Source organism: Danio rerio, chromosome 12 (assembly GCF_052040795.2).
Source record: "Danio rerio strain M-AB ecotype USA chromosome 12, GRCz13ab, whole genome shotgun sequence".
NCBI classification, from domain to species: domain Eukaryota; kingdom Metazoa; phylum Chordata; class Actinopteri; order Cypriniformes; family Danionidae; genus Danio; species Danio rerio.
Window position 1 is genome coordinate 8,148,972 of NC_141032.1, and position 20,373 is coordinate 8,169,344.

Below are 20,373 nucleotides of genomic sequence, written 5' to 3' on the forward strand. Positions count from 1 at the left end.
CAATATTTTAAGATTTAAAATGGTTTAAGATTTAAAACTACACTACCTGACAAAAGTCTTGTCACCTTTCCAAGTTTTAGGACCAACAAATAATAACTTGACTTCTAGTTGATCATTTGTTATCAGAAGTGGCTTATATGAAAGGCAAAGGCCTTTAGATTACGCTTATTTTACCAAAATAAAATATGATCATGCCTTGATTTTTAATTATTCAATTAGGACAGTAAGGTCTGACTTTGCTTAGACAAAAGTCTTGTCACTTTTTTGACTGCCTACATACATCTCTGCAATGACTCAAACAACTTAGGTCATATGGAATGGCAAAGAAAGCGTTCTTGCAGGACTCCCAGAGTTCATCAAGATTCTTTGGATTCCTCTTCAGTGCCCTCTCCATCTTACCCCAGACATACTCAATAATGTTCATGTCTGGTGACTGGGCTGGCCAATCCTAGAGCACTTTGAACTTCTTTGCTTTCAGGAACTTTGATGTGGAGGCTGAAGAATTTGCCCTCTCCTGTGGTTTGTAATGTAATGGGCAGCACAAATGTCTTGAAACCTCAGGCTGTTGATGTTGCCATCCACTCTGCAGATCTCTTGCACGCCCCCCCATGCTGATTGTAACCCCAAACCATGATTTGTCCTTCACCAAACTTGACTGATTTCTATAAGAATCCTAGGTCCATGCTGGTTCCAATAGGTCTTTTGCAGTATTTGTGATGATTGGGATGCAGTTCAACAGATGATTCATCAAAAAAAAACAAAAAAAACAATCCGACCTTCTGTCACTTTTCCAAATGATCAACTAGAAGTCAAGTTATTATTTGTTGCTCTTACAACTGTGATTGACGACAAGTCTTTGGTTAGGTAGCGTACATTAAATCAGACAATATATAAAACGCAGAAGTTACGTTATATTAATGCCTTAAGTTCACACCACCCCAGAGTTTTTAACTTTCTATAACGGAGTGTTTTGAAAATGCTGAAGAGGCTGTTCATATTTTAAAATGGAATGGCTGCAAACATTCACCTATCTGATTAGGGGCTTTTCCACAATATCAATTACACAAAGTTCAGACTTCTTTTCCCTGTAAGTTCAGACTTTGCATGTTTATAACGAACTACCGAGGACGTGTGGATACGTCGGGTAAATCTTTAAATGCAAAGGCATTATACTTTTATAACATCATTCACCCTGGCTTATCATAGATATGTGTTATTAAGGGTTTATTATGTCCTGTAATCAGTATATTAAAATAAACGAAAAACAACTCGCCTTTCAAAGACCACCAATCACTTCACTGAGCAACAGTCACGGCATAATAACACATCCATATCTCAGCAGGGACCATCATGTTTTTAAGTCCCCTAAAAACATTTCCGTTGGGTTACGTACGATATTTGCAAGTGTTGTGACCAATTTGCAGCGCATTTCTTCAGTTGTTTGTGTTGTGACCAATTTGCAACACGTGTGCTTTCAAATTAATGTAATTGGATGTGCTTTCTTAAATTGTAGAGCGTTAAGCACTCTCGGCCACCGTAGATGGACTGGCTGATGTTCGGTTGCTCACAGCCAGGCAGGTGTGCTCAGAGCTCCCACTGACTGCCTTGAGCTCAGACATGAGAATACCCTGAAGCAGTTTTTAGTGCATGCCAGAGTGCAAGTATAGTCACGTTATGTGCATTATTAGCAGTGAAGTGTGGATGGAGATCTTTTCAGAAACACTAGGTGAAACGCCAGTGTGGACGTGGATCGTTTTCATTCTTAAACACTGTTTTAAAACTAAAACGTATTAGTGTAAACGGAGCCTCAGAAAGTGTCAATGTTTCTGTGTAGCCAATTCTGTGATTGACTGATGTCTTCTCAGGAGCATGGGTAATTAGTTATTCATTGAGAATTTGAGAATAAAATCTCTTAAATAAATAGCTCACCCAAAATTGAAAACCTAAAAAGTGGTGTCTTTTTCATTGAACTAAGAAGATATTTTGAAGAATGCTGGTAACCATCAGCATCCACAGTAGGAATAAAATACTACGGAAGTCAATGGTTTCCAACATTCTTCAGAATATCTTCTTTTGAAACTCAAACAGGTTTTCGAACAAAGGGTGAGAAAATAATGAGAGATTTTTATTTTTGGTTGAAATAACCATTTATTGGAGATTTATGTATTGGTTTAAGTATCTTAAACACTGATACTATTGTCCATATTTTATTTTCTAAGAATATAATAAAATAATATTCATTGATTTTCCTTTATTTAACATCTCTCTTGTTTCCTTAAGGAGGATTTTTTATTTCTGTCATTGATTTGGTCTGTGACGTCAGTGCTGACCTGAAGCTGTTCCTTGCCATTTGTCATGCAAACTCAGAATGACATCACAGGAGAGTGGGTGATCTAGATGTTTCCCTGTGAGGGCTACAGGAAAGACACTCATGGACCATTCACAGCACTGAGTGTACTGATAGATGCCATCAACACTTGAGTCATTATAGAAAATAATCTCTGGAGCTTCACCTATGATTAAGAGACAGGAAATCCATACAGAAGGCAATCGTGTCTAAATGGAGGCTTAGTGGTAAACGGCAACTTCAAAAATCAGATTGCATCTTAAATCTGAAATGCCCAAATAGATTAATAAAGAAATTCAGAAATGAATTGAAATATTATCTGTAATTTTTATTATATGTAAACTATTGTTGAGTCCGTTATTACTTTGTGTATAATATATACTGTTATGTTTCAGTTTTACATATTTGATGATATTAAATAATTTTTAATTAAATAAAATTAATAATTATGTTGATGATAATAATGACACACGCAATAGTTTTCTGCTAACATTTTGGTGAAATAGACAAAGCTATTCAGTTAGAAAAAAAAATATATGAAATTAAAAAGAATGAGACTGCAGAAACTTTAGAAAAGAAGCAAAACACTACAAACACAAAAATTTTTTTTTTTTATTAAAATACATTCTTGTATGTCTTTTTAGCACGCTAAAACACAATCATTTTAGGCTTTTATTGTTTTTTAACATTGTTTATTGTATTTTAAGTATAATTATACGCATACGAGTATAATTTAATGCTATGTATTCATAACAACAAAATGTGTCTTTAGGAGTAAATTGTTGTGTTATAATCACATGCTTTTTTGACGATTCTGTTTGCTTTAGCATTTCGTTCTAATCCGGTCCAATAAGCACGAAAATGGTTTTAATTTCCACTGTGGTGCTGGTAACGGATCTCTATGGAATGCAATACAAATGCGCTAGTCGTTTCCTTGGTGACGTGCAATATAAACAGTGATATGAATTAGCGCTGCACAACATGTCGTTTCAGCATCAATATTGTATTGTGACTATTGTAGATGCGCACATCGCAAAGATATGCAATGTTTAGTCTGTGATATAATTGACCAGGAGTTAACTGAACTGCATTTAATCACTGAATTTAAAATGAAATTATACTATTTGTGATGATATTAAATAATAATAATATTAACATCATTATTATTATTATTATTGTTGTTATAATAATAATAATAATAATAATAATAATAATAATAATAATAATAATAATAATAATAATAATGACAATTTTTTTCTGCAAAAGTTTTGGTGAAACCAACAAAGCCATTATTTCAAATATAAAAAATATAAAATATTTATTTAAAATTAAAAAGAATGAGCCAATTCTCAATTTTCAAACTGCAGAAAAAAAGCAAAACATTACAAAAATATGATTAAAAAAAGGTTATGAGTAGTTCTAAACCATAACCACTGGTATTTTATTATCATTTATTGATAAGCATTACACTTGACATATTTTATTTGTCCGTTTTTACTATAATTTTACATAATATTTAAGAAATGTTGTTGGCTTGTCACTTTTTAAATCTCTATTCAGTACTTTGTATTATTTTTAGTTATTTTAAATAATGTTATAAAAATGTTTAATTATATTATGTCTATGTATGTCTTTTTAGCAAGTATAATTGAATGCAATTTATCCATTTACTTTTGTTTGTTTTAGTTAAAAAAAAAAAGATAGCTTAATGTTACATACATCATAGGCTAACATTTTAATTGATATTCTCTGATACAATCACAGATAACCGTCCACTCCAATGAACTTTAAGCCAACTGTTACAACTGTAGTAATGACTTAGCATTGAGCCAGCGTTGCGTATAAACATTGAGGAGCTTATCTAAAAATGAATCATTCAGACCTGTGATGTGAACTGCCTCACTGAACAATAAACAGGTCTGATTCAAATTCCTATATCAAGCATCGCGACTTCTCTTATAAACCCTCATCAATCTGCCAAAAACACCAAAGGCACAAATGAATAATTATGTAAATTAAAAACCATGAGTACAGACAAGCTGGATAACAGTCTATGAGTCATGGTGTGTGTTCTGAGGACAGCGAAACAAAAAAAACTGCTTCAGAAAAAATTGTACGACAGTTGTCAAATACATTGTAAAAAGCTATTAGTTGAAGGGAGTAAACCCACTGCGTTTAAAGTGACCCATTGACTTTACTTTAAAAACTAAGTAAACTCATTGCCATAAACTAATAGAATTAACTTGATATTAATTTTAAGTCAATGCAATAATTCCAAGCTATAACTTGCTTGCTTTAAGTAAAGTCAACTTGTCACTTTTAAGCCAACAGGTTAAGTAACTCAACACTACACAACATCATTACAGTGTCCACATAATGTCAAACGAGCACACAAGTTCAGGTAATGTCTGTGAGTGTGAATATTTGTGGAAGGAATCTCATATGTATCCATCCCAGGCTCTTTCTGCATACATACCCCTATATACATTTCTGGAGAGCACCAAATACATCCCTGAGGTACATTTTTTTGCAGTTTGTGTTTTGACAAATACATCAGAGGGCGCTGCATATGCCTTTTCAGATCTCAAAATTCCCTCACGAGTGCCATTTGCGCCCGCTCTAATTTGTAAATCCTGCGTAAATCCACCAGAGGTCGCTGTCGACTGACTGACCTACCGACCGACACCCCCGCCCACCCCCTTCCCTAAACCCAACCGACAGCATTTTCAAAAGCAATGCAAAAAAGAAAAGCCCTCATAGCAGCCTGATGTTTACCATGCTTTCAAATCTTACCACATTCTCACCCTGTTATTTACAGGTTTATTTTTTGGCTTCTGTTTTTGTCGTACCTGCTTACTGAAACCGTTCTTCGCCGGACTCGAACCCTGTTATCGCCGTCAACTATGCTCCACATCACAATTCTGCCGACGTACATGGCGAGCTATCGGGCAAACTGGTGACAACGGAAAATCCGTCCATATGGAGGTAAGCAGTCAGCTAGTAAGCACGAAAAGAAATGCCATTATACTGCCCCTGTGGCTTTCATTAAACGCTAAAATGCGAACCTCTGGCTACATAATTTGCAATCTCCAGAAATGAATATAGGTGTACATTTTCAGAATGAGTATATGTTGTGTGTATCAGTATATTAGATCTGAGTGTCTCTAGACAGAGTACACACCAGTAACGCAACTCAACCAAGCTTTGTTTCTCTGCGCAGGACTTGAGAGAAATTTATTTAAATCGAAAGTTGAGAATGGAGAAGTAAAATAAGACCCAGTCCCACTTTTATATTAGGTGTCTTACTATGTACTTGCATCAAAAAATAAATACCACATACTTACTGTGTTCATAATGTATTGCAGAACACTTCTGTTGTGCTTAAGGTGAAATACTAGGGACAGGTTTGGTGGTCTGGGTAAGTTTAAAAGTGGGTTAAGGTGTAAGGGATGTGATTACAAATGTAATTACATTAATTACTTGTAGGCATTTCATCAAGCATAAGTACAATATAAAACATGCATTTAGACAATAATTGCCTTGTAACAAATTATTAATTTCAATGCAAGTACATATAGTTAAGGGCACTTAATATAAAGCGGAAGCTAAGACCCTTTATAAAAACAAGAGTTTGAATATTCACCTTTTATACAGGTTTGCACAAACAAAACATTAAATAAACAATTTAATTTTTAACTGAATGTTTGAGTTAAGAGATGATTTCATTTGAAGCCAAATTAAAGTAATAGCTTTATGACATTTAAAATTAAGAAATGAATAGGTGATGTGCTGTTTTGGAATGAGTTCAGAGAGTGTTTTACCTCAGGCGTTGGAGGTTTGTCTTCCTCTGTCAGGAAAAATGTCAAGCTACAAGAAGAGAAAGGAAAGGAGACCTGATAAGTGGGTACAAGCAGGTCTGAGAACAATAGTAAAGTCAAGGGTTCTGTTGACATGTATGGTGTAGCGATGAACCTTTAACTTTTTCATCCCACAAAAGATTATTTAGTGTTTTTAATTCATTTAGATTTTTTAATTGTTCTTTATACTAAGCAAAAATAAACTGTAGTGACCTTATTCTACAATGCAGACGTGTTTGTGTGATTGTTTTAGAACTTCCAATTCATCTGCTTATGGAAGAGAAAAGACAAGGAATAATTTTTGCCAAATTCCAGGCAGGGAGTGACTCCGTCTGGCCACTCTACTATACAGGCCTGATTGGTGGATTGCTGCACAAATGGTTGTCCTTCTGTAAGGTTCTCCTCTCTCCACAGAAGAATGCTGGAGCTCAGACAGAATGACCATCGGGTTATTGATCACCTCCCTGACCCTGATCACCCCTGATCATTCAGCTTAGATGGCCAGCCAGCTCTAGGAAGAGTTCTAATGATTCCAAACATCTTCCACTTATGGATGATGGAGGCCGGTGTGCTCATTGGAACTTTCAGAGCAGCAGAAATTTTTCTGTAACCTTCCCCAGCCTTGTGCCTTGAGACAATCCTGTTTCGGAGGTCTACAGACAATTCCTTTGTCTTCAAGCTTGGTTTGTGCTTTGACACGCACCGTCACCCCTGGGACCTTATAAAGGCAGGTGTATGCCTCAAATCATGTCCAATCAACTGAATTGATCTTAGGTGAACTCCAATTAAGCTGCTAAAACATCTCAAGAATGATCAGTGGAAACAGAATGTACCTGAGCTCAAATTAGAGCTTCACGGCAAAGGCTGTGAATACTGATGTACATGTGATTTTTCTGGCTTTTTATTTGTAATAAATTAGCAACAATTTCTAAATATCTGTTGTGTGTAGAATTTTGAGAAAATAAATTAATTTAATCCATTTAGGAAAAAGGCTTTAACATAAATAAATGTGGAAAAAGTAAAGCGCCATGAATACTTTTTGGATGCACTGTATATTCTTCTATGACATCACTTTACATTCCCACCTTTCAACAATTATTTTTAAAGGTGTATTCTACCTTTATTTACTTATTAACAATTTAATCATCATTTTTGCTATAAAAAGTTGTTCACTTGTCGAATTCAACCGTTAGCACTGGTGTGTTACCTTATATTAGGTGGGGTGACACAATAGTGGCTCCTCCAATCAGAATGTACAACTCCCACAAACCCATGCAAACCCGGATCTCTCTCTTCACACACAGTCTCCATCTTTCACAAAACAACAGGGATACAATCAGATAAGCAATTGCCTAAAGTATTTTAAAGAGACCCTATTAATTAGTTATTGATCACCTCAAACTTATTTAATGTCATCAACAGCATGAGCTCTTTTCTTAAAGTGTCTGAAAGAGTTGATTCGATGATCCAATCTCCCTAAAACATCCAGCTACTTTGCTGTGATTGGTCAGATAACCCAGTTAGAAGTGACAGTGTTGCATTATTATTCTTGAAACACACCCATTTGCTTTCCAGTGCCTAAAGATCAATTAGTGGTTCAGTGCATAGCTCAGGTTGGGTTTTAAAGCCGAAAGAGAGTGCTGTTCATTTAGTTCCCCCACCTTTAAATTCTGCTGATAAAACTCCTATTGAAAAGAAGAGCCTGATTTACCAACATGTGGGATTTAAAAGTAGTTTTTATTATCGTTACATGTATTATTTTCCCAAGAAGTGCCAATTTTACACATGGGAATATTTAAAAATGCATTGCATTTAAATTAATTTTGCAACTTCAGATGAAAATATAGCCAGCGACTCACAGGAAGTAGTAGCGGATCAACCCAAACCATCTTCACAAGCACAACACGAGCAGGACATTTCCTAGTGGTGTGTTTTTATTCAGTCTGACATATAGCCCTGGCCCCTCTGTGAAATCCTGAACCCAAATCATAGTAACAAGTGCATGTTAGCGCAGAGGCGAAGTCTTCTAGGCATGTTGACAACTTGAAGCAAACAGGCGTCAGCTACAAGCACAGAGTTTGAGCGTCAAAGTAGATGCTGTTCAAGGGCAGCCAATGAATGCAAAATCGGTGGTTCTATTTTCAACAGTTTGCATTTCAGTCCATCTAAACTGAAAGGAAATCTAAAACTGTGTCTTTAAGCTAAAACAGGGTCTTTTCAAAACAATCAATTTTCATAAATTATTAGTGTGGACGCCACGCCTAATTGATTCTTGTTTTTGCGGGACAATAACAATTTATCTTGCACTTTAATCTTTCAGATTTTTTCAGACTACTTACATCTGAAAAATTTAGAAAAATTACTGCATTTAAAATATCATGAAGGTGATCATTTTGACTCATTTTTGATTTTAGATAAATATCATAATCTAATTCTTTACATTATTTAATGTTAAAAACCTTTTTCTGCACTGGGTAATGGATGAAAGGGCATCCGTTGCGTAAAGCATATGCTGGAAAAGTTGGCGGTTCATTCCGCTGTGGCGACCCTTGATAAATAAAGAACTAAGCCAAAGGAAAATGAATGAATGTTAAAAACCAAGCTTTTATGATTCCGTAGGAGATTGTGAGCCGATGTGTGCTGAAGTGAGAAACATGATCAGCCTGCTGATGTGGGAAAATCCCGCAGATTTCCTCCTTGGAATTCTCCTCACATCTCAGGACTCTCCCATCAGGATGATAAAGGAATCACAGTAAAGGCTCACACGGTGCTTACTCACGACACGTGCTTGAATCTCATTACCTTAAATGCACATCCACCCAAGAGATTGGGAATGATTAATGTAATTAACATCCAGTAGGTCTGCAGCCCTGTAGTGCAGCCTTCACTAAACTGAGAACACGATACTGTGAACTTACTTTCAGTAATGCATCACACAATTAACTGATTAGTACTCTTTTATTTGACGACTTTGTTAGCTACTGTATGCTGTGTTTAAATATTCATGGCTAAGACATCTCAGTTGTTTGGCTGCAATAGGATTAAAAAAAGGTTGAAATGAGACATTTAAGATGCCAACAATTCAATTTTTGAAAGAAAAAGAAAAAACTACAGTCAGAGACCTCAATAGAGCTTTTTTACAGCTTTTTTAGACCTGCCAAGCTGTGAGACCCAATTACTGAGTGGAATTGCGTCCGCGGACTCCGCTTACGGCATGCAGCATTTAGCCGTTCATGAAGGGTCGTATGTATCGGTTTCCAAGATCCACATGGTTTGTTGTATGTTTTTCCCTGCAATGCTGTCAGGGCTGATATGTGTGCAGCAAACATTTTTGTCAGGAGAGAATGGCGGACTTTGTCTTATCAGTTGAGTTTGTTACCATTTAGACACATTGCCTATCACCGTGCTGCTGTAATCGCCTATGTTTAAAATTCTCTAGATAAACGGTAGGGCTAATGGTTGGAATAGACAGGACAAGAGACCAAAAGTCCTCATTTATAGTATTTTTTAACACAATTGTCTTTATAATCAGGTTCTGGCAGCCTGATCTCACGAGGAAACGTAAGTATTTTACGTTTTGCCAGTTTAGTGGCTAATTAGTACGAATTCGTACGAGTTCAGTCGTACGAAATGGTACGATTTTAAAAAGGAGGCGTGGCACCTGACCCCACCTCTAACCCCAACCGTCATTGGGGGATAAGCAAATCGTACTAAATTGTGCGAAGTAGATCGTATGAATTCATACGAATAAGCCACTAAATGAAAAAGTTACGAATTGCCGTGAGATTGTGTTGGTTCTGGAGTGGGACTCCTTTTCAGCCCTGAAGTTTCAAGCCCACCTCAGTTCACGGCTGACTATATTAAAATAACGTCATTTCCAATTCAGTTTCTGATGAAATTATCATGTCTTTTTCAAGGAAACAGCTGCTTTAGAGCTTCAAATGTTTTTTTATAAATATGAGAGAACATTACAGGGTAGCTAAATGATCAAGTTATGTCAGATCTATTAATGTAGTGAATCATCTGACTTTCATTGAGAAGGTGTAATATCCATTAATTCAGGGATTAATTTATGCGGGAACACACCGAATCTGGCACCCCTGAAATCTGATCCGGCACCTCATTTTACCGATCTTCCTCCTGAACCGCCCTCCTCCCCTGTCCGCTGTTTACTTTTACTTCTGCTAAGGTCGAAATAAGACATTTAAGATGCCAACAATTCGATTTTTGAAAGAAAAAGAAAACACTACAGTCAGAGACCTCAATAGAGCTTTTTTACAGCTTTTTTAAACCTGCCAAGCTGTGTTACTTGGTGAAATTGCGTCCGCGGACTCCGCTTACGGCATGCAGCATTTAGCCGTTCATGAAGGGTCGTATGTATCGGTTTCCAAGATCCACATGGTTTGTTGTATGTTTTTCCCTGCAATGCTGTCAGGGCTGATATGTGTGCAGCAAACATTTTTGTCAGGAGAGAATGGCGGACTTTGTCTTTTCAGTTGAGTTTGTTACCATTTAGACACATTGCCTATCACCGTGCTGCTGTAATCGCCTATGTTTAAAATTCTCTAGATAAACGGTAGGGCTAATGGTTGGAATAGACAGGACAAGAGACCAAAAGTCCTCATTTATAGTATTTTTTAACACAATTGTCTTTATAATCAGGTTCTGGAGTGGGACTCCTTTTCAGCCCTGAAGTTTCAAGCCCACCTCAGTTCACGGCTGACTATATTAAAATAACGTCATTTCCAATTCAGTTTCTGATGAAATTATCATGTCTTTTTCAAGGAAACAGCTGCTTTAGAGCTTCAAATGTTTTTTATAAATATGAGAGAACATTACAGGGTAGCTAAATGATCAAGTTATGTCAGATCTATTAATGTAGTGAATCATCTGATTTTCATTGAGAAGGTGTAATATCCATTAATTCAGGGATTAATTTATGCGGGAACACACCGAATCTGGCACCCCTGAAATCTGATCCGGCACCTCATTTTACCGATCCTCCTCCTGAACCGCCCTCCTCCCCTGTCCGCTGTTTACTTTTACTTCTGCTACTCCCCAACCCTCTTCACTTTCTTCCGCGACAACCAATGACGTTATATTTGCTCACAGGGCTGCGAGAAAATAAAAAAAAGGCTGGATCAGCGGTAAAACAATGAATAAAAAGAGTGAGGCTATGGTCAAATAAATAAGTGAATGAAAAAAGTGTGACTGCTGATAGTGCAAGCAGCTAGGGACACCGGCCATCGCAGCCAAAAAACAAACTGGCCCACTGGGAATTCTCCCAGTCCTCCTGATTAGCCAATCCGGGCCTGTTTATAATGATTTAAATTGTGGTTGTGTGTATATATAATTATGAATAACAAATGTAGCAGGACATTAAATTACTGTTTATTTCTTTGCATTTCAACTTTGTAAACTGTCTCATTTCGTGAGCCAACTGACAATAGTTGTTCGCTCCTCTCTTTTTTCCCTGCTCTGCTGGCCACGCCCACTCCTCCCTCTGTTCACAGAGCTCCAAGCCCACTATGAAGCATTTTTTAAAAAGAAATTGAGGTAGACTTGAACCAAAAGAGAGGGTTTCATGGCTCTTTAACTCCAGGTAAAGAAACTATGGCTGGACGACATTGAACAAATCTCAATGTCTTGTTTTTCTGCGATACACATTGCAATATACTGCATCAATACAATTCAAGTAAATGATCGAATAACACTATTTGGAAATAATTTTGGTCAAACTTTATTTTAAGGTTCAATTCTCACTCTTAGCAAACCATTATGACTTTTGCCTTAAACTCCTAATTTGCTCCTTATTAATAGTTATTAGGGTAGTTTAGGTATTGGGTATAGGTTTAAGGATGTAGAATAAGATCATGCAGAATGTGTGCTATAAGTACAAATAAGCAGCCAATATCCACCTAGCAACTAGGTAATCGTGAATGTTGGTCCGTGTTGGCCACAGCCATAGACTAGTTACTCACTGAAGCTAAGCAGGGCTGAGCCTGGTCAGTACCTGGATGAGAGACCACATGGGAAAACTTGGTTGCTGTTGGAAGTGGTGTTAGTGAGGCCAGCAGGGGGCGCTCAGCCTGCAGTCTCTGTGTCATAATGCCCCAGTATAGTGAAAGGAACACTATACTGTCAGCCGTCTTTCGGATGAGACGTTAAACCGAGGTCCACTCTCTGTGGTCATTAAAAATCCCATGGCACTTCTCGTAAACAGTCTTCTAAGCGGTCTAAAATTCTCTCGGCCCTTACCTTTTATGGCCTCCCAACCATGCACATCCACTAATTGACTCTAACATGATCTCTACACTCCATCTATAGCTGGTGTGTGGCAAGCGCACTGGTACCATTGTCCTGTGGGTGTTATCGAATCATCCAAGTGGATGCTGCGCACAGGTGATGGTGTGGAGAGACCCTCCCTCGTGATTGTGAAGCACTTCGGGTGTATGGCCATACATGTTAAATGCTCTATATAACTACACATTACTTACTACCTAAAGTGTTACCAAATGTATGAATTTAGGTTGATTGGGATGATGCTGAAGGGCAGTGAATCAAGTATTAAATATAATAAACTATTTACAAGCAGAGATAAATGCTACTGTATAAAGCAAGGTCAAAGGTGAAATAAAAACTGCATGCTTTATTGTTTTGTAAATGTAAAAATTACAATGCAATGTCAACTCAGCATAGTAGATCTGTGAGATGTGACCATTGTGGATGCACACATTGTGATATCGATGCTGAAACGATATATTGTGCAGCCCTAAAGGGAACGTTCCACACTTGTAATGTAACAGGTTAGCAGCTTTTATATTGGGTTATAAATCCATGACAAGAAAATTACAACAAGAAAATTTGATACCATAAGCCGAATGGCTACTCACTATTTTTGCTATGTTACTAAAAGCATGTTTATGCATTTGGACTGGATTTTGGATTTTTCAGGATGGTGACAAATGTTATATATGGTTGGAGTAAAGGCTATGGTATTGCTAGACACTTAGCAACCAAATACCAATTGAATGGTTCACATTTATGTACTTAAGATTTAACAGAAACGCTTACATTATATACAGTCGATGTGCAATGCTACAACAAGGCATGGGACGATAACCAGTTTACCGCGGTTTGGAAAAGTCAAAGTTTTAAAACCGCAAACATTTCCTGTTATGTCGTTCCTAAGGTATATGCAAGGTTTTTTATGTGTTGTAAATAAATCTGTTTTTGAAACCATTGAAGAGAGCAGAAAACAACGATTTATTGTAATTGTTTAGCCTGACACGTTCAATGTTCCAAAATATTATAAATGTTTCCTAAAATAAAATATATTGTGTTCAATGGGAGGAAAAAAAGTTGGTGTTTTAGTACATTTAAAAAGAAGCTATTTTAGGGCAGTAATCACAACACCGTGATACCATGGTATTTTTATTCAAGGTTATCTTACCGTCTGAAACTGGCCCATGCCTAGCTAAAACCTTTATCTAATTGTGTGCTGCATTTGTTCAGTAAAATGTTTCCAGCACCACATATAACAAATAAGATTATACACCGGATTAACTGTTTAACCCAAGTAAAAGTAAATTATGAGCAGTGTAAAATGTGAAACAAGATAACATGGATTTCAGTTTAGCGAGTGTAAAATGGCCTAATATGAACTTAAACTAACATAGAGCAAATAATCCAAACAATGGCACTTGTTTTATAATTTACAGTACAGCAAGTCAACATTTCTTTTTAGAAGAATTTAGTTTATTTAAATAAATGATGTATGGATAATTAAGTCTAAGCTGTTTTGGCCCAATAAGTGTTCAACTTGAAATACTACACGTACACACTGCTGAGATTAATAGCATCCAAATTAAAAGTTGACATAATATGTGTGTGTGTACTGTGTATATTTATTATGTATATCTAAATACACACATATATTTGAGAAAATGTTTATTTATATTTAGATATGATACAAATTATATATAAATTTAAAGATCTATGCAACACATTTTTTGTATAATTGTGCATCACACATTCATAATAAATATATAATACAAACATATATCAATAATATTTTGGATGCAATTAATCTTTGCCCAGCACTATACAAAAAAAGAAAAAGAAAATATACACTTTTTTTTAATTTTATAAATACACTTTACTAAAAATTGACATAAAAAGGCATGTACTACAACCTAAAGTAGGTCAGTATTACAAATTATACCTAAAGGCCTCTGGTTTGAAAACAATCAGACGGCAGAAGGCATACAACCTATGTGTCAGTGAAGTTCTGAAATTTAGAAATATATATTTGCAAATAAAACAATCAAATGAGCAATCATCAGTTAGTTTTTTCTTTGGTAAAGGTCTTACCTCAGTGAATGATGACAGATTTCGGCATCACCAGGATGGTCATTAACTTGTTTTTTGTGAATTCCCCACAGATAGCTTTCATTTGCAAGATGTGGACGTCCCATGCAGGCTTGAGTTGGCAGTCATAGAAAACACCTACGAAAACGAGTCTCGATCAGCCTTACAGAGCCGTGTAAAGGAGAGAGAGAGAGAGAGGACAAGCTTTCGACATAGTGTGATGAGTTTTGACAGATCTAGTGCACTAGGGCTCACATGTAGAGATGGTGACCCGTTCCTACTGGCAGAATCAGGGTAGATATTGCAGGACTCTGTCCTCTTGACCAGGTCCTGTGGAACAGAGAGAAATGTGTGAGTGGTTGACCAGCTGAGAGAGAGGATCGACAACAACATCTGAAATTAACATTTGAGTGAGGTGTGTTTGAAGAGATCATTTACAAGAAGATTATTTAAGATCTTTTACACCATTTATGAACTTTTGCACCATTGCAACACTTGCTATTTTAAGCATATTTTTCACAAAAAACCAAGGAGTTAATTAACAATGAATTGTGGTAAGTGATGGTGTGTTTCGAATGGCAACTGTCTGTATGGTTTCAGCAATATTTTCTAATCGTAAAATAAGCTAAGTCAAACATGACTTTTGTTCCATTTTAAAAATTAAATCTAATAAAATAAAAATATAACTGAATCTTTTATTGAAACGTACATTCTTTTGCTTCTCAGATAAATTTCAAGGTTGGAGTCACTCAATTTGGTTTTAAAATGTGTTTTATGCATTAATACATTTAGTTTTATTATAAAATTATAAAACTAAATGAACAAATTTTTTTTTTTTGCCATTTTTATAAATTTCTGGGACATTAAGTCAGTTTTCTACAAGTCATTTTAAGCCTTAAAGTCTTCATTTCTACCATGATGAACCAAGCTGATATAATTTTAAAGGTGCTGTATGTAAGTTTGACTCCTCTAAAGCATACAAATACCATCATATGTTTGCAGATATATAAGAAACATGCTAAGTGAATATACTTGTATAAATAACAATGTAGAAGTCAGATATTCTGCTTTGAAAACATAACACGGTCTTTAAAATTTTAACCTGACCGATGCCAGTTTAGCCAATTATATTTCAGCACCCTGGCATTGTCTGTGGAAAACTGTAATTCATTCATTCAGAAAAACTCTGAAAACGAAGATAGGGAATGAAGTTTAGGCAGGATATTTATAGTAGTTTTATAGTAGTTTTAGAATGATCTTATAGGCTAGCTAATGATTAGCGGGATCAGCTGTAGTCCATCATATCACGTGCTCCTTTCGAAATTAGTTTGTGAAACTTCTCTTAGTAAATTTTAACAATGCACGAATCACATATTAAGCATCTGGATGACCATATTCTGCATTGCTTTTTCCCTGTACCATATCTAAAGTTAATCATTACAACATCTACCTTATACTAACTGTTCAAATGCAGGAAATTAGGAGTTAGTTGAGGCAAAAGTTGTAGTAAGATATTTAGTGACTCGTGTATTTAGTTGCCAAAGTGTTTCCCCCTAAAAACACGGAGAGTTCTGCTTTCTGGAACAGTTTGGAATCAATCTGACTTGTTTCAATAACTTGACTATTCAGAGAAATCATGTGTTAAATTGCTGAACATATGTGCACAAGGAAAGGTGGGAGGTGTAAACAAGATGCTAAAACTGGATTTAAAAACAGCGAAACAAGATGGTGTTATGCTGAGCATTATTAACCTCTGCTCATGTGACGTAAAAATGACCATCTGTTACTTAATTTTAAATCAACAAGTTTAAATATCTTGACAATAAGCTTGCAGCACAGCAGCCAAAACACATGCTTTAGTGACAGACTAGAATGACTCTTATGATCAAACACCTTGAAACTGTTTGCAGCAGATTCACCTCTTTACACTGGATGTTTATATTTGTCAGTTGAAACTAAAAACTATTTTATGATGTATTGTCGGATAAAACCATAAATAATCAAAAAAATAATAATTAACAGAGCAAAGAAATTTTCACAGTATGTCTGATAATTTTTTTCTTCTGGAGAAAGTTTTTGTTTTATTTTGGCTAGAATAAAAGCAGTTTAAATTTTTTTTAATAACCATTTTATTGTCAAAATTATTAGCCCCTTTAAGCAATTTTTTTACGACAGTCTACAGAACAAACCATTATTATACAATAACTTGCCTAATTAACCTAACCTGCCTAGTTAACCTAGCTAAGCCTTTAAATGTCACTAAGTTGAATAGAAGTGTCTTAAACACATCTAATCAAATATTATGTACTGTAAAAATAAAAATAAATAAATCAGTTATTAGAAATGAGTTATTAAAACTATTATGATTAGAAATGTGTTAAACAGAATTGGGGGGGAGGGGTGAACAGGGGGGCTAATTATTTTGACTTCAACTGTGTGTGTGTAAATGTGTCTATAAATATACGATAGGTGGGCATAGATTATTTTTTCAAATCTTGATTAATCTCGGAATTAATCTAGGTTAAAATGGGTCATTCAAATTCAGCCGAAGGCATTCAGAATATGTGTGTTACCCAAATAATGACTAAATATAAGTCTTTAAAAACGAGTTTCTCAAGCCAAGTGGCGCATTAGACCAGGGGCTCATCTCCTGTTTCCAAAATGCATCACAAATTGCTTGAGAAACTGTTCTACTATGATAATTGGTGATGAAAACAAATGATGTTCAATAAGATGTTCTTGTGTTTACTAACCGTTTATTTAGTTAAACATGAATTTTGAACTGCAGGCCAACATAAGCTCGAAACTGCGATTTTTGATCACCTTAATCCGACTAAAGTCATAACTGAACTAAACAGAAATGGAATTAAGACGTGGAGTATGCAAATTTTAGTGGCATTACTGAAGTAAACACCACAATCAGTAAAGGGGGACTTTGCCAGATTTTCCGACAAGATCCACACACCCAGCTGTCAGTGAAGGACCGCGTGAAAAGTGGGTACATTACATAGGTTTCCATTCATTTTATACTGTTCAAAAGTATATTATATTGCCCTCACCCCACCCTACCCCTAAAACCCAACAGGAACTGACAGGAGTCAGTGTCCAGCTTTACTCTCTGATTAAACTCATCCTGTGGGATTTTTTAAGCTTTTTGAGAAACGAGGACGACACCAGTGTCCTCATATTTCACCTCCTTTTTGTAATACCCGTCATACCCATGTCTTTATACAGATTTGTGTCCTGATGTGTCACAAAAACACGTACACACACGTACACAAACACACACACACATGGAAGTTTTTTTTCTTTTCATTTAGCGAGCGTTACAAAATTTCAAAACACTCTCACCAGTCCTTACTTCTTATTTGCGTCTAATACCCCAGTTTGTCACGAGGGCATGAATGAAATCTTCATGAGTTAAAGTGAAACTGCCGAACTGCAGTTAAAGTCAGGCATCCTACTGATTTGATTCAGAAGGGCACTTTTTTGTCAGATGGCTCACCGGTCAGGTATACATCCACACTGAAATAAAGATGAAAGTCATCATACTGTAGCTTGCGTAGAATAGAGACAGCTCCCAACCCAACTTAACAGCGATATTTTTGTTATCGTGCGATAAGAGTCTCGCGTTAATGCAGCTTGTTAATGCCGATAATGGCCCACCACCAATATATATATGATTTCCAGTGCGTTGTTGAATGTACGCCATGAAAGATTAAGGCAGTTCTGAAGGCAAAAGGGGGTCCAACCCAGTACTAGTAAAGTGTACCTAATAAAGTGACCGGTGAGTGTATATGTTACTGTATATTTAAATGCTCATATATCAGATTTCCCTATTTGTTTATGAATTATATTTCAAGCATAAACCTCAAACCCAAAGGTTTTTGAGATCATGGGAAACAGAAGTTCAGTCATGCGTGTCCAAACTTGTCAACTTGTGAACATAAAACCTTCTATTTTTGGAACTAGCTTAAAGTGCTCTCCAGATATCTTTCCCATCCTTTTAGGGTCTTTAATGGCCTAGCAGAAGAAACATGCTCATTTTGGTGTAGTTTAATGCGCAGTCATCACCGGCAGGCTGGATTTGTTCTGCTGAGTGGACATAACGCATGAATAATGTATGGCTGGAGGAACAGAGACAGGAACAAGAGAGATTGCCCTTAAATGAAGACAGTGTCTGGTCTGGACAAAAGAATAAGGTCATGGAGAACAGCTGGCAGACCAAAGCAAAATAAGTGAAAGAAAGACCTCAGGTAAAAAGAAAAAAGAAAAGAAGTCTTCATACAGAAAAGTAGGTTAAAGGTCTAGATGAAAATGTGGATTTGGCTAGCTAACATGGTAGCCTAGATGCTGTGACTAAAATGAATTAATGAATTAATGAATGAATGAATTAATTAATTAATTAATTAATTCGTGAATACACATATTTACACTCTGGAAATAAATAGTGCATCTTTTTTTATTGGTTCATTTGGAGTGACCTGCTAAGGAATTTGATCGATTGATCTGTTACAACGTTGAACTACCAGACATTAATGAATTAATGCACAAAAACACTGCACAAGCAAATAAACAACATGCTAATGTCCAGTGATGTATTCCCAAATAAAATATTAAATATCCAGTACTAAAAAGCCTCCCATGAGCTTTCACAAAATGAAAAGACAGTTGGGATAGCTCAGTCTCATAGTGCAGATGTCTTTTCACTTTGATATATTATTACAAGACCATTAATGTGAATCTGGTTACGTTACATTCAGTACAGGATTGCAGAGCGACTCAGCTAATGGATACTTTGTCAATGGCCAAAAGCCAGAAATAGAGACCTTATATTCATTTACTGTACAGATTATTGATTTCTTATGCTAATATGTGCTGGACAAAGACCTTTGAATCCAAATACTCGTTTTCCAACATAATATGAACCTCCGTTTGATAGAACATCCATTATATGAACCGTCACTCTCATTGAAATCACTGTTGAATCAAGAGCTTTCAGCATTAAATGATAAAGACACAAAGAAACAGCTCTTATATAATTAGTGCAGATTACAGTATAAGTTTCTAACTTGACCTGATTAACTGGCCTTAACCAGACCTGGAGTTTAAAGATGACTTACATTTAAGATACACTCCATATTTTTAGAATTAAGCTAATTTAAGTAGTTGAACAGTCGAGTTTAACCATTTTTTTGTCCATTCAGACGATCCCTGAGTCTGGCGGGAGCACTTTTAACTTAGCTTAACATAGATCATTGAATTGAATTAGACCATTAGCATCTATCTCAAAAATGACCAAAAGATTTCAATAACTATGCTTAAATATTTTGTAGTTACACTGTAAGACCAATGAAGAATGTAAAGCTGCTGCTTTCATTTTTGAAAAACGGTAGAAGGTTCATCTTAAGATGCAAAATGCACATTGTAAGCAATTGTTGTCGCTTAACCTTTTCAATATGACTATAAATTAACTGTGTAATTAGTGTTTCCTCTTAGCTGTCATTTTAGTTCCGAGAGACAGATTGATTAATTAATTAATTAATTAATTTATTTATTTATTTGTAATAAGCTGCTCAGCAAACTAACTTCAAACTAAGTATTAATATTTCAAATAAGACACATTGTTTTTTTTTTTAACAGCTCAACAAGAACAAGCCACACATATACAGATTTTTTAAAAGACTTTTAAGTTATTATGTCCATACTACATAGCTGTAAGAGCAACCAATAATAACTTGACATCTATTTGATCATTTGGAAGTGGCAGAAGGTAGATTTTTCAGATGAATTAGACCT

At 35.8% G+C, this 20,373-nt stretch overlaps 1 protein-coding gene across 8 annotated transcripts in view; it reads right to left on the reverse strand.

The window, feature by feature from the left end:
• Positions 1 to 20,373, reverse strand: part of fam13c (family with sequence similarity 13 member C) — a 168,475-nt gene that overhangs the window by 142,003 nt on the left and 6,099 nt on the right. For 4 of the 8 annotated variants that reach the window (XR_015503241.1, XR_015503242.1, XR_015503240.1 and 1 more), the window contains 4 exon segments: positions 14,830 to 14,904; positions 14,578 to 14,712; positions 7,412 to 7,515; positions 6,169 to 6,214 (listed from right to left, as the gene is read on the reverse strand). Coding sequence is in view for 1 of the 8 variants with exons in the window: in NM_001441654.1 (NP_001428583.1) it covers positions 6,169 to 6,214; positions 7,412 to 7,515 (150 nt within the window). In the remaining 7 variants the exon portion in view is untranslated. 8 annotated transcript variants of the gene reach the window in all.